Source organism: Astatotilapia calliptera, chromosome 14 (genome assembly GCF_900246225.1).
Source record: "Astatotilapia calliptera chromosome 14, fAstCal1.2, whole genome shotgun sequence".
Taxonomy (NCBI): domain Eukaryota; kingdom Metazoa; phylum Chordata; class Actinopteri; order Cichliformes; family Cichlidae; genus Astatotilapia; species Astatotilapia calliptera.
The window spans coordinates 1,148,468-1,162,500 of record NC_039315.1 but is presented as its reverse complement, the minus strand read 5'-3'; the positions used below and the strand labels follow the sequence as shown (position 1 = coordinate 1,162,500).

Genomic DNA, 14,033 nt, shown 5'->3' with positions numbered 1-14,033 from the left:
ATGTGAGACAGGAATGAAAGATAAGATGATATCGGAGCTCCCCCCCTGCTGTCTGCTAGTTCGGGTTATCACAGGAAGACCACAGTTACACCTGCAGGTTACATGAAGGTGTTTGGGTTTAACCCCACAGAAATATGTCTGACTGATAAAGAATCAGGCGGGACATGCTCAGCAGAAAGACAAAGGCTTCAACCTGAGTTTAAGGTCAGGCCAGACTAAACGATGCCGAGCTGCAGGACACATGATGGAGATGTTCCTGAGTGTGTGAGTCACTCAGGAATCACTGCAGACAAATCAAGACGGTGACATCACAGGTGATGGGTTTGGCTGCGGGTGTGACGACTTCCTGAAGAACAGTCACAGCTGCACTTTATAACACAGCTGTTTACCCTGTTATTAGATTATTACCTATAAATACTCACTGAATACAAGCTGGTAACAAGAAGACACACGAGGCTGTGGCAACATTTTATGTAGTATTAGAAGTGTAACTGAAAGAAGAGATGGTTACACTGTAAGCAGTTTAAAGTACTGAGTAATTTCTGATGTTTCCCCTTTCTTACCCTGTAAGTACGCTGGAGTCGACTAACTTTGCCTAACAGTGACTGTGAAAGAAAAACCGCAGGCCGGCAGATTCTCAGGGTAGGAAACAGAGATCAGGCCTTCAAACATCGTTAACTACTCCTCTCATATCTGTGCAGGTGTGCCACTGCAGCGGGAAGGCTTTGTGTCACTGCGATGGGGTCAAAGGTCAGAAGGTGAGGTCTCCACCTGAACACACTGACACAGAACCAGGACCAGAATCAGTCTCTTGTGTTTCTGCCACATGCAATTTAAATGAAGGTGTTACTGAAGTGCATTAAGTAGGTTTAGCCGTTTTTACACTGAGGCTCACAGGTAACATGTGTCCAGCTGAGGGCTCTGCTCTCATGTAGGGATGGGTATCGTTTAGGTTTTATCCGATACTGGTACCAAACCGGTACTTTTGAAACGGTGCCGGTGCTTAAACGGTGCTCAAACCGGTGCTTAAAGAATGGAGAACACAAAATTGGTCCAAAAACCTCATATTTAGCTGTTTTCCACTTTTTCTTTGGTCATTTTAACCTTTGTGGCCAGGGTGAAGGGAGTATCTGCCATCAAACAAGAAGACAGCCGCATGTAGCTATGATGATGTTTGCTAGTTCACCTTACATGCATTAATGTAATAACGTGGTTAGCCTACTCAACGTAAATTACACACGAACAACATTAAGCTACTCACACAGAGAAGAACGGCTGCTGCTGCATCATCATCCTCATCATTTCTGCTACACTGGCAGGGCTAGGGGCCAGGACTCTCCTCTTCGGGTTCTTGGGGGATGTTGCTAACTCCGGGTCCAATAACAGGCACCACACCCGCAGTAGATGTGCTCGGTGTGAGGTCTCGCAGCAAGCTATCAAATACGGCGCATTTCTGGGCTTTATAAAAAAACGCTATGCGTCGCCAGGTGTTTCATCAGATTCGAGGTGTTACCTCCTTTGACAGTATCACAGTATCAGCTTAAAGCACTTGTTGCTGCTGAGTTTGCATCTTTTGCTGTGAAGTACAGCCAGACTTTGACCGCTTCGCCTTGGGCATTTTTAATCTGTAGCTCTGCTCTAAAACAACGTACGTACCTGGCCCCGCCTACTATCCTCGGAAACGTAAAATGATTGGCTAGAATCCAAAGTGTGTCACAGCTCAGGAAATAAAAGCACCGAAATGTGCGCTGCTTTTCGGTCTGGTTACTACCGTTTATGTCAGAACACCGGATACCGGTACCCATCCCTACACTCATGGTCTCGTGGCAGATTAACTCGAACTCAAGTCCAAACTGTTTAACCTTGAGTGACGACCAACAGACTGAAGGAGGCCGTCATTAGGCTGAAAACCTAAAAGAATCCAGTCAGAGAAACTCTGGGAAGAATGAGCGCTCTGAGCAGCGACACCAGAAGATCTGGAAGATGACAGAAGGGATGCAAAACAAAGTGCACAAGTATCCGCAGAGTTTTGCGAGGTACAGAAAAGACGGCCACGTCAGTCAGCTGATCCTGGAGCAGCCTTTCAGCCACAAACACGCTGCAGCTGCTGCAGGACCTGCAGAGCAGCTCAGGAAGCAGCGGTGATGACTGCGGGTTTAGATATAAACTTTATATACTGCATATAGATATAAAGTTTGATCTAAAGTGGCCATACACACTTACAATAAATCCACACCTGAGCACACACCTGTCATATTCAATCATTTTATGAAACTGATGCTGACCAGTCTGACGGGTCTTAGATCTACATCCCTGCTGGTTCTTGCAGCTCTGAAGTGGCTTCATTTTTCATCTTTGGTGAAGTTTTGTCTGTTGTTTCCGACCAATGAGTGCAGCTCGCTCTGTGGTTTTTGTATTCCAGCTGCGTGCCACGCCCCTTTTCAGTGTCCATGTTAGAACGACCTGCAGATAGGACACACTTGTGCATCCTCCTGCGGCCTCCTCTCTCCTCCGGATGCATTTTGGAAACCGGGACGTTCCCCATCATGGAGCGCCGATGTCAGATTCACAGAGGAGGCGTCGGCCAATCGCTGATGAATATCTTGCAGTAGCCCCTCCCTCTGATAACAGTATTGTGCGGTGGTTTTTATTATGGAGGAAAATAGAGCGGAGCTGATGGATGTGCCAGGTGATGAAGGGCTGCTGATGTGGTCTCTGATCCTCTGATGTGATCAGTTTACCAGTTCCAGCTCGGATCGGGTTGTTTTTCATGATTTTGTGATTTCGCCTGAAACAAACTTTTCAGTTTTTGCTGCTTTAAATGGCGTCAAGTCTCCGAGCTGCGGCTCACAAGAGCGTGCAGGTCGGAGCCGGGCTGCAGGGAACTCTGCGGTCCTTTGTGTCTCACGCACCTGAGACCACCCAGGTGTGAGCTCTGCGATCACGGGCGTGTTCACGAGGAGAAAGAAAGAAAGGCCGGTTCCTCTCTGCTGAGCATGAAATGTCCCTTTGTTATTCCCGGCACCTGAGTGCCCGGAGGCCACAACCAGGATCGACTCTGCTGCTCTCTGCTGCTCTCTGCTGCCCCTCTGTGGACAGCAGGTGAGCTGACTTACCTGAACTCTCTGATTCTGTCAACAGGGTGAAAAAGGTTTCCCCGGGGAAACTGGTCTTCCTGGAAACGTTGGCTATCCTGGAAAAGAGGGCGATCAGGGCAAACTAGGAGAAAAGGTAACAGACATCTCCTCTTTCTTCTTCTTATTGTCATATCGAGTCCCTGCACAGTCCTCTTTACACTTGTTTTTATTATATTACATTTTATCACAAAGTTTCTTTTTAAATGGAAATCCCGTCATTAAACATCCAAGTTTGTAGGTTTAAAATCACATTTCAGTACGTGGTCAGTTTCACACTCGTGAAAATAAACGCTGTGTTTTAGTGTAAAACTGAGGAGGAGGTGAGAGTGAGTCTGACTCAATCACTACTTTCTGTTTGGAGCAGTCACATGACAGCTCAGTCACATGACGTGTCAGGTCCTGATGCTGCTCTGATTCCTGATCATTGACCATGTCACAGCTTTCTCACTGTGAACCCAGAGTTGAATGGAGATCATTTAATGTTTTCTTCTTCTTTTGCTTAGGGTGAACTGGGACCTGCAGGAAGTCCGGGTCTGAAGGGTTCCCGGGTATGACGGCCTTTACTGTTTATCCCACTGAACCTTTCCTGTTTTGGCTGCTTCCACGTCAGAGTCATAGATGGGACCGTATCTGGATGAAAGCTCAGTTATCAGATAAAACAAGCTGGCACAGATGCTAATGCTAATCAGAGCTCACTACCATCCAGATAAATGCTCAAGCTTCACCTAAGCTCTCGCTCAGCCTTCGTAGACGGTCTGTTGCTACAGTAACCTCACAGCGGCCGAGTTATTGGTCACACGATGTCATTAAAAATGCTCCGATAGGTTCCAACAGCACAAACACGGCCCAGAGGTTCAGGTGAAGCCAGCTGGCAGCTAGTAGTGGGGGAGGTCATTTTGATTTTTTTAAGCCTAAACTTTCCCTGATTTTAGCATCATTTCAGACACATTTACCAAAAAATGTCCTGCTGACGTTGTTCTGAACTTCTCAAACCATCAGGGTTTGCAGGGAGAACCAGGTTTCCCAGGACCTCCGGGACTGCCGGTACGGACGCTCACCACACACAGAACACATTAAACATACAGCACAGTAGACTGTAGGCTCCATACCTATTAGATCCTAGTACGTATGGAAGTAACATGAAGAATATGTAATGATGATAATAAAGTTTAACTTAACATTTAATACATTTCTGGATGCATTTATTTCTCAGGGACTGCACGGACACGAAGGACCGCTCGGTCAACCAGGAATCCCAGGATGCAACGGGACGAAGGTAGAAATGATGGCTTGGCAGAAGGCAGATCGAATAATCTTTTTTTCTCTCATCTCCAGAGTTTTATATTCCTCTCTTCCTGTGCTCGCCGATGTATAACCGCCTGAGCCTCACACTCTCATCCCTGCAGCTAGTTATAGACCAGCTGTGGAAAACTGTAAAAAAACAGTGATTTGCAAATGTTACAGATGCACATTTTATTCACAACAGAGCAAAACTAAGAGAATTTAGCGTTTTCATTTTGAATTTGTCTGAAAAAGGCAATAAAAGTCCGTCACAGCCGCTGATACTAAAATGAAACAGCTGGAGGGACAACAGGCAAAGAAGAACGTTTTGCAGATGCAGAGGTGCATCAACCTGCAAAAAACTAGATCTGCAAACTATTTCACAATGTTTGAATGTCAATGAAAACAATGATGCGGATGTTAAATATCTCGTCAACAAAACGTTAAAAGATTCTAAGGCTGAGAATCAGTGTTGGATGTGCGTGATCGTCAGGCCTTCACGCAGCACGGCATTAACTGCAGACACGATTGTGCGCTGGAAATTAGTGCACGCGCTCAGAAACGCTTCCAGAAATCAGCCACCATCCACACATGCAGGTTAAAGCTGCAGAAAAGAAGCCGCGGTGACCATGATTAATCCTGTGGTGGCTTATTATAAACACAGAAGCTGGCTTACCCAGTATGTTCAAGGCTGTTATTCTGAAACCTTTACAGGAACTTGCCAACAATTAAATTGAACGTTTTCATCTTTTTGACAAGCTGTTTAAAAAGCTAGTTACGGCAATAACACTGGGCAGGGAGATATACTTGTGTAGAGTCACGATCATTTTTGAACAACACATATCAAGGACTTTCAGGTTTTCCAAAGCTTTCCAGGCCGTGATCAGCATCAAAAGCAGTCTCGGAGAGTGTTTCCTATCAAAATGAATCATCCGATCGTACCCACACACACAAATGTGACTCATGTCTTTCAGGGGGATGCTGGTTTTCCAGGGCATCCTGGACTTCCTGGACCTGCAGGCAGGCGGGTGAGTCACTGTCTATACACAGTTAAAAATAGGCTAAGCTAACTGTGTGTGTGAAGCTAAAGCTGTGAGTGTTCCCGTGTTTCAGGGGCGTGATGGTCCTCGGGGCATGAAGGTAAGCATTGCTGTAATGAAGAAGATGGATTTGAAGATGGCTGATTTGATCTGTGATGGTTTCTTTTGACAAAGGTTCCTCTGACTCTGTTTCAGGGAGAGACGAGAGTGTTCCCCGAGACTCAGGATATAAAAGGAGCACGAGGACCACCGGGACCAAAAGGCGCCACAGTCAGATATTTGATTTTTATGAAATAAAGAATAAAATCAAGTGAAGTTCATCGTTTTCCAAATGAATGTCTCCACCAAACCCTTTATAGCAGGGGTCAGCAACCTTTCTGATGACGAGTGCATCTAAAATTTGCTCAGCAGTCCGTGTGCCATATGATGCATTAGCAACAAATTTAATAATGCTCTATATTAACAGTTACACACTATATAGAACAACTATATAGAATCATGTTTGTTCGCAGATGTTGGCAGCTGTCAGCGAATAGTTATCAGCTATTTTGAAACAAAAAAAGACTTTTTATCCATAACAGCAAATGAACTGTACAACAGAAAATACAAATGCTATTTCTGGTCTCCTCACAACAATGATAAGAAAAACAAAATGAGCCAATATGGCATGTTTGTTAATACAGAGACACACATGTTACTGTGATCTGTGGTCTCCGAGTGTCCAGCATTCAGAGGCTGCCTGAAGAAGAAGAGGCAGCTGCAGCGTAACGACAGAATAACTCCAGCTCTGTGTCTGTTCCATTGTAGCTGAAGTTCGGGACAAACTGTTCCTTCTCAGCTCAACACAAAACGCGTAATAATTTCTCTGAATACGAGACGATTCCGTCTTTTTACGGGACGGTTGGCAACTCTACTAACTGACCTTATGAATAAAATAAAGTTCACTATCAGTGACATCATAGCACCCACCCAGCTGTATAAAAACTCGTCATGCTAGCTCACGCAGTACGAGTTATTGTAACTGACTGTAAAAAGTCAGCACAATGAAAATAAACTCCACCTAAACTTGGTTTATATCTGACCCAGACAGACTGCAGGTCATAACTTCTTACCTGAAGTTCAGTTCACCTGACACTCAGAGCGGCGGCCGCCTCGGGTCTCTCCTCCTCCTCCTGCCTCCCCTTCCCTCATCCACCTGCTGGCCTCAGTGGAAGCTCCGCCACAGCCACCACCAAACAACGGAGTTATTGTTACACATCGACCAGCATCTGGCCAATCCACCACCTCTCACTGTTTATACCGTTACAAAAATAAAATAAAATAAAAAAAAGTCATCGGCCCATAAAAACGAAAAATCACCGTCGACCCACCGAGCAAATACCCGGTATGCCTGATGGCCAATCCAGCTGTGGTCATGCCATCAGTTAACCCTTCGGCAATCCTGGGCACGCGTGCCAGGGCTGCCGATCCCTGCCTTGCTTGATCATTTTGAACAGTCTGATCAGTTGGTTCGCAGACTGAATCCAGCCGGCTGGACCAAATTCTGTTCAATCTTAAGATGCTTTCTATCATGAGCATTATCATCAGATTAGCTGGTATAAAGTTTGCTCTGACTGGCTGTGGAACTGTTTGTGTGTTCCAGGGGCTCAGTGGGGATCCAGGTGAACCCGGCGTGACAGGATCACCAGGATTCGATGGATTTCCTGTATGCTTTGAACATCCACCTTATTCAAACATTAATTGCGCTCAGTAGTTCAGGGAGCTGACATCTCATGTTTTTTTTTTTCCAGGGAATTCCAGGTCTTCCAGGGTTGAGAGGAGAAAAGGTTAGTGGGGTAACAGTAAACTGAACTAGGAGCAGTTTCTGATTCAGAAAAACGATTCTTACACACTTGGCTTGACGTCAGGATTCGCTTTTGGTTTCGTTTTTGTTTTTTGGGAGAAGCTGCTGTGGTGGTTCATGTGACAGCACCAGTCATACGTTAACACGGAAACCATGAAGTAACTTCTGTCTCTGTTTTTGGTTCAGGGTCAGGAAGGTCCCAGTCCAGTGATCCCAGGTCCACAAGGACAGAAGGTGGGGATGGGAGTATGGTCTGCATTTACAAACTACGACGTGCTCTGGTTTTATACTGTGTCTAACCTGTGAAACGCCATCATCTTCATCACCATCCCTTTCACCTTCACCACCATCAGCTGTGTTTGGTTTTAGGGTGACCGGGGACCTCCAGGAGTTCCTGGGCCAAAAGGAATCAAACTGTATGCCGAGGGACCCAAAGAGCTGAAGGTCTGTCTGTCTCTGAGGGGGTCTGTCAGTCTCTCTGTGGGTCTGTCAGTCTCTCTGTGGGTCTGTCAGTCGCTCTGTGGGTCTGTCAGTCGCTCTGTGGGTCTGTCTGTCTCTCTGTGGGTCTGTCTGTCTCTCTGTCTCTCTGTGGGTCTGTCAATCGCTCTGTGGGTCTGTCTGTCTCTCTGTGGGTCTGTCTGTCGCTCTGTGGGTCTGTCTGTCGCTCTGTGGGTCTGTCTGTCTCTCTGTGGGTCTGTCTGTCGCTCTGTGGGTCTGTCAGTCGCTCTGTGGGTCTGTCTGTCGCTCTGTGGGTCTGTCAGTCGCTCTGTGGGTCTGTCTGTCTCTCTGTGGGTCTGTCTGTCGCTCTGTGGGTCTGTCAGTCGCTCTGTGGGTCTGTCTGTTGCTCTGTGGGTCTGTCAGTCGCTCTGTGGGTCTGTCTGTCGCTCTGTGGGTCTGTCAGTCGCTCTGTGGGTCTGTCTGTCTCTCTGTGGGTCTGTCTGTCTCTCTGTGGGTCTGTCAGTCGCTCTGTGGGTCTGTCTGTCGCTCTGTGGGTCTGTCAGTCGCTCTGTGGGTCTGTCTGTCTCTCTGTGGGTCTGTCTGTCGCTCTGTGGGTCTGTCAATCGCTCTGTGGGTCTGTCTGTCTCTCTGTGGGTCTGTCTGTCGCTCTGTGGGTCTGTCTGTCGCTCTGTGGGTCTGTCAGTCGCTCTGTGGGTCTGTCTGTCGCTCTGTGGGTCTGTCTGTCGCTCTGTGGGTCTGTCTGTCTCTCTGTGGGTCTGTCTGTCTCTGTGGGTCTGTCTGTCGCTCTGTGGGTCTGTCTGTCTCTCTGTGGGTCTGTCTGTCTCTGTGGGTCTGTCTGTCTCTCTGTGGGTCTGTCTGTCGCTCTGTGGGTCTGTCAGTCTCTCTGTGGGTCTGTCTGTCTCTCTATGGGTCTGTCTGTCTCTGTGGGTCTCTCTGTGGGTCTGTCAGTCGCTCTGTGGGTCTGTCTCTCTGTGGGTCTGTCTGTCGCTCTGTGGGTCTGTCTGTCGCTCTGTCAGTTTCTCTTGGGCTTCTCTGATGTGCTTTTGTTTTACAGGGAGAACCAGGTGACAGTGGAGAAAAAGGTTGTCCTGGTCGTCGCGTAAGTGTCAAATTGTTGGCCTGGGCTAATCATAAACTTTTTTTAAGCCAAAAAAACTATAAATTATTATTCTGTGAATTTTTATTTTTAAGTGATGAGCGCTTTTGTTTTCTCCTCCAGGGTAACCCTGGGAGGTTGGGGATTAAAGGAGAGAAGGGGGAGAAAGGTGACACTGGCTCCCTGGTAGGAACAACAAAGACATGTAGTCCCGTCTTCAATTTTAAGTCACATTTCTTTATAGGAATATAAACCTGGAACATGTTTGTGTTTCAGGGTAAACCAGGGAAGGATGGACTCCGTGGAGAGCTTGAAGAACAGGTAACAACCCGCTGAGTCAGTTTGTTTTCAACATTTGGCCCACTTGAGACTATCAAAATAAAACAGGAAGGCCTCCTCCTTCATTATACCATCCACTGTGTGCAGTGTACCAGAAGCACTGGCAGCAAACAGCCCACAGCGTGATGCTACCGCCACCATGCTAATCCTGTCCCTTTATCTACCAGCTCTAGTTAATTTGCTGGACTTGTCATGATAAAAGACATCAGAACTTTCACTTATAAAAACATTTAAGTTTATATATCTGTGTTTAAATCTGTATGTCTACAGGGAGACCCGGGAGATCCTGGGTTTCTCGGACCTCCAGGTGTCGATGGAGACATGGTGAGTACTGGATGAGGCACAGAATGCATTACTGCATTACTGCAGTGCTGCAGCCAGCGCGGTATCATTTTACGGTACTGTTTATGTTTCCAGGGAGAGAAAGGTGACCGTGGTCGTCCGGGCACTCCGGGAGATGTGAGTCTCTTTTTTCTGTACATATCACAGGAACAGTTGCCAGATCGTCTAAAGTTAGTGCAGTCCTTCTCAAATAGTGGGGCAACCACCCCCTCCACCCCCACAGGTGGGATGCCGGTGTGATGATGCGTGTGCAGCGCTCGCCTTCACTGCCAAACTGATGCACGTTAAATGTAGTTTAGAGAGCTGCAGTACTAGTACATGCACTTTCTAATAAAGGTACAGTTTGTTTTAAGTTGATCAGTTTTTCTTTCCTTTTTCTTTTTTGTTGTCTTTAAAGTTAATAAGGAAACAATGTCATGCAGAGATGTACTTAAAATAACAATTCAATAGAGAAATGATACTATTTCAAGTTGCGGGGGTGGGGGGTTCCTCTTGCTAAGGGGGGCGGGGCCTGTGAAGCACTAAGTCTTGAGTCCATGAGGACTGGCTCCGTTTTGGAGTCAGCCCCAAATGGACATTAGAGGAACTGCAGGTTTTCAGACTTCATTTTTCAGCCCTGAAGGTTGATGCTTGGTTTTGAATCCATAATCTGTGTTTGTGTTACTTTTAACTTTTTTATAAACCAGATGGTGTGGAAGAGGATTTATCTGAAAGGCCAGCCTGGTTTTCCCGGGCCCCGGGGGCCCCCAGGAGCTTCTGGAGTACAAGGTGAATTTAATTTCCCAAGTAATGTTTTACTTATGAAATATTATATTTATATTATACTGTATGTTATATACTTATATTCTGTGACTGTCAAAGCAACGACCTGAGTTGTGTTTGTAATCAGATTACATTGAGAGGTTCATGCCGCTATCATTTCAGACTTTTTCTCTCACCTGTTTCAGGATACATCGGTTTACCTGGAGAAAAGGGCGAGCCAGGTAAAGTCTGACTATTCTCTCTCTCTGTCCCTCATGTAATCCATCGTGGTGTTAATCCAGAGACCACCTTTGTATCTAAGCTGCGTTAGTCTGGCTACAGCTTTGCTCTGCTGGGGTCTCGCTCCAAAACAGGCCTGTGCTGCCGAATATGACTGATGGTGAAAGTAACAGTGTCTTTTAGTTCAAGCTGGCTAAACTGCAGTGGATGGATTACACCCGACATCCACCAGATTTCCTGCAACTTTATTTGATTGCTGATATTTTTGGAATGTTTTGATCAAAATGAAAAAGGTTTCAACAGAGAAACCGTGAGACTTCACTTGGTGGGAAACATATATTATTATTATTATTATTATCTATTATATATATAAAATGAAAATGTATTCTGTTTTCGTCAGTCTTGTCTGATATTGTCTGTTTAGCTGCAGCTGAAAAAAAAATAGCTGCTGGTGCCCGTTTCCAAAATAAAAGCCTTTTTAAAGGCTGACACTTTACTCAGGCACAAAGAAATATAAATTATATAATAATTTATAATATTCAAGGTTATCAGAAGCTGTTCTTTGGTGACAGTCTGCCATCCTCCACTCCAGGTGTTCCTTTACCTGGTCCTCCGGGGATACAGGGACCACCTGGATCATTTGGACCAAAAGGAGACCGAGGAGAAGAGGGCCCCTCCACTGCTGGCCCCACAGGCCTGACTGGAAAGCCAGGACTTCAGGGTGCTATCGGAGAGCCCGGAGAACCAGGAATACCAGGTGATGCATCCCGGACCCTCTGACGTTTGTCTTTGAAGCTTAAAGAGAATAAAGACGAGAAATTAAAAGAGTACATTACTGAACCGCAGCACTACCAGCTGCTGAAAGTCCGTCTGGTTTAATGTGTCTCTTGTAACTGCCAGACTACCTCGAGGGAGGCGCAGGACTGCCAGGACCTAAAGGTTTGAAGGGCTCGATGGGACCTCTTGGAGAAAAAGGCACGAGAGGACAGAAGGGTGAGAGAGCTGGAGTTGTGCATCATGTAGGGATGGGTATCGTTTAGGTTTTATCCGATACCGGTGCCAAACCGGTACTTTTGAAATGGTGCCGGTGCTCAAACCAGTGCTTAAAGAATGGAGAACACAAAATTGGTCCAAAAATCTCTCATGTTCAGCTGTCTTTTTGTAAAAAGATAACAATGTTAGCCTTTTCTGCAGCTATGGGGCATATATGGCATCACTCTTGGCTGGAAGCAGTGCTTAAACAATGGAAAAAACACAAACTTTGTCCAAAAACCTCTCATGTTTAACTGTTTTCCACTTTTTCTTTGGTCATTTTAGCCTTTTTGGCCAGGGTGAAGGGAGCATCTGCCATCAAACAAGAGGACAGCCGCATGTAGCTATGATGATGTTTGCTAGTTCACCTTACATGCATTAATGTAATAACGTGGTTAGCCTACTCAACGTAAATTACACTCGAACAACATTAAGCTACTCACGCAGAGAAGAACGGCTGCTGCTGCATCATCATCCTCATCATTTCTGCTACACTGGCAGGGCTAGGGGCCAGGACTCTCCTCTTCGTGTTTTTGGGGGATGTTGCTAAATCCGGGTCTGATAACAGGCACCACACCCGCAGTAGATGTGCTCGGTGTGAGGTCTCGCAGCAAGCTATCAAATACGGCGCATTTCTGGGCTTTTTAAAAAAACGCTATGCGTCGCCAGGTGTTTCATCAGATTCGAGGTGTTGCCTCCTTTGACAGTATCACAGTATCAGCTTAAAGCACTTGTTGCTGCTGAGTTTGCATCTTTTGCTGTGAAGTACAGCCAGACTTTGACCGCTTCGCCTTGGGCATTTTTAATCTGTAGCTCTGCTCTAACTGAACGTACGTACCTGGACCCGCCTACTATCCTCGGAAACGTAAAATGATTGGCTAGAATCCAAAGTGAATCACAGCTCAGGAAAAAATACAGCACCGAAATGTGCGCTGCTTTTCGGTCTGGTTACTACCGTTTATGTCAGAACCGGTGCCATCATGGCACCGGATACCGGTACCCATCCCTAGCGTCATGTGATATAAACGTCATGTTTGTTTGGCCCGATGTGGACACGTGTTTCACATCAGGGTTTAATGCGAAGAATTTCTACATGGAGGTGGGAATGAGATGTTTGATTTTTGAAGACCCAAAATAAAACTTGAGAAATCTCTTTCAGTACAGCTGAGCCAAACCAAAGACATCAAAGTCGTCCTGTTTATGTTGAGACAAAGCCAACCACAAAATAAACTCGGGTTTTTCATCCAGACTCATCACAGCTTCATTACTACTGATACAATAAACCTGTTTAAATAAAATCCAGAAATATTTTCCATAGTACAGTTTTTTCTTTGTTTATTTTCTAAGAAGTTTGACTTCCTGGTGCGTTTGTCATGATTCATTTAAAAACCGACTGCTTGGTGTTTACTAGGTGAGAAGGGGCAGATGTGTTTTACCTGTCCTGTTAATTCCACTGAGCCTGGACCCCCAGGTACAAAAGGAGAGAAAGGGGATATCGGGCTGCCAGGTAAGAACAGCAGCACCTGTGTTAGCCAAGTTAACAGATGAAATGTTAGTTTTTAGTTGTTTGATATAATCCTAGCTGCCACACAATGGAAACCATGATATTTTAAATACATAATAATGTCATAAATAACTCATCTTAACTGTCTACCTCTGTGATGTCTGGTTCCAGGCTCAGCTGGTTTTCCTGGATTTAAAGGTGGCAAAGGAGTGAAAGGTCCTGGAGGACAACCTGGTCCACAGGTGAGGGAAGCATCGCCTCAGCGTGTACAGATTTCATCCCCTCATATGGGCTGAACCCAAACCTTCTGGGACCCTCAAACTTTGACTGTTGCCAGTAGATCCTGTAATTATGAGTAAGTGTGAGTCAGTTTCACATACTGTTTGAACCTCACTTGTTATCAGGGTTCACTGGGGTTCCCTGGCTACCGGGGGTTCCCAGGACCTCCTGGTGACCCAGGCATCATGACGAGGGTGGGGCAGAAGGGTGAGGAGGGATCACTGGGAGATCCGGGACAACTGGGATCCCAGGGAAGTGATGGACCTCCAGGAGTTCAAGGATCAAAAGGTCTTCAGGGAGCAAAAGGAGACGATGTGAGTAATCACGGTTTTCTTCAGTCTGCCGCAGACTCGAATGTATTTACTCAGTACTGTAAGTAACTGAGGGAGTTTACTTTACTTTGTGTGGATCAGATGTACAAGTCTTGTGCCTCAAGTCTCATTTCTTTTGATTTTGTTTGCAAGGATTCAGACTTGTACATTTTAAGCCAGTCGTGTTGGAGGTTTGTCAGAATTGATGAAATTATGAGTCCAGAAAAGTACCATCAGGTTTCGATTCACCACAAAATACCCTCTGAACCATCTTTATGGCCACAGCTTCATTGTTCAGCACGTCAATGATCCCAAACCACAGCAAGCTGATTCAACAAGACATGGATCGGCCTCCCCAGAGCCCGGACCTCAGCATCATTGAAGCAGCG

The 14,033-nt window shown here is 46.0% G+C and overlaps 1 protein-coding gene across 3 annotated transcripts in view; it reads left to right on the top strand.

The window, feature by feature from the left end:
• Window positions 1-14,033, top strand: part of col4a3 (collagen, type IV, alpha 3) — a 45,441-nt gene that overhangs the window by 8,549 nt on the left and 22,859 nt on the right. For all 3 annotated transcript variants that reach the window (XM_026191957.1, XM_026191956.1, XM_026191955.1), the window contains exons 3-26: window positions 702-758; window positions 3,142-3,231; window positions 3,641-3,685; window positions 4,137-4,181; window positions 4,351-4,413; window positions 5,393-5,446; window positions 5,532-5,558; window positions 5,654-5,728; window positions 7,101-7,163; window positions 7,249-7,284; window positions 7,488-7,535; window positions 7,671-7,745; window positions 8,815-8,859; window positions 8,980-9,042; window positions 9,133-9,177; window positions 9,466-9,519; window positions 9,613-9,654; window positions 10,224-10,305; window positions 10,485-10,520; window positions 11,111-11,275; window positions 11,419-11,511; window positions 12,962-13,057; window positions 13,226-13,296; window positions 13,459-13,647. In XM_026191957.1, the coding sequence (XP_026047742.1) occupies window positions 702-758; window positions 3,142-3,231; window positions 3,641-3,685; window positions 4,137-4,181; window positions 4,351-4,413; window positions 5,393-5,446; window positions 5,532-5,558; window positions 5,654-5,728; window positions 7,101-7,163; window positions 7,249-7,284; window positions 7,488-7,535; window positions 7,671-7,745; window positions 8,815-8,859; window positions 8,980-9,042; window positions 9,133-9,177; window positions 9,466-9,519; window positions 9,613-9,654; window positions 10,224-10,305; window positions 10,485-10,520; window positions 11,111-11,275; window positions 11,419-11,511; window positions 12,962-13,057; window positions 13,226-13,296; window positions 13,459-13,647 (1,659 nt within the window). The remainder of the gene's footprint in view (window positions 1-701; window positions 759-3,141; window positions 3,232-3,640; window positions 3,686-4,136; window positions 4,182-4,350; window positions 4,414-5,392; window positions 5,447-5,531; window positions 5,559-5,653; window positions 5,729-7,100; window positions 7,164-7,248; window positions 7,285-7,487; window positions 7,536-7,670; window positions 7,746-8,814; window positions 8,860-8,979; window positions 9,043-9,132; window positions 9,178-9,465; window positions 9,520-9,612; window positions 9,655-10,223; window positions 10,306-10,484; window positions 10,521-11,110; window positions 11,276-11,418; window positions 11,512-12,961; window positions 13,058-13,225; window positions 13,297-13,458; window positions 13,648-14,033) is intronic.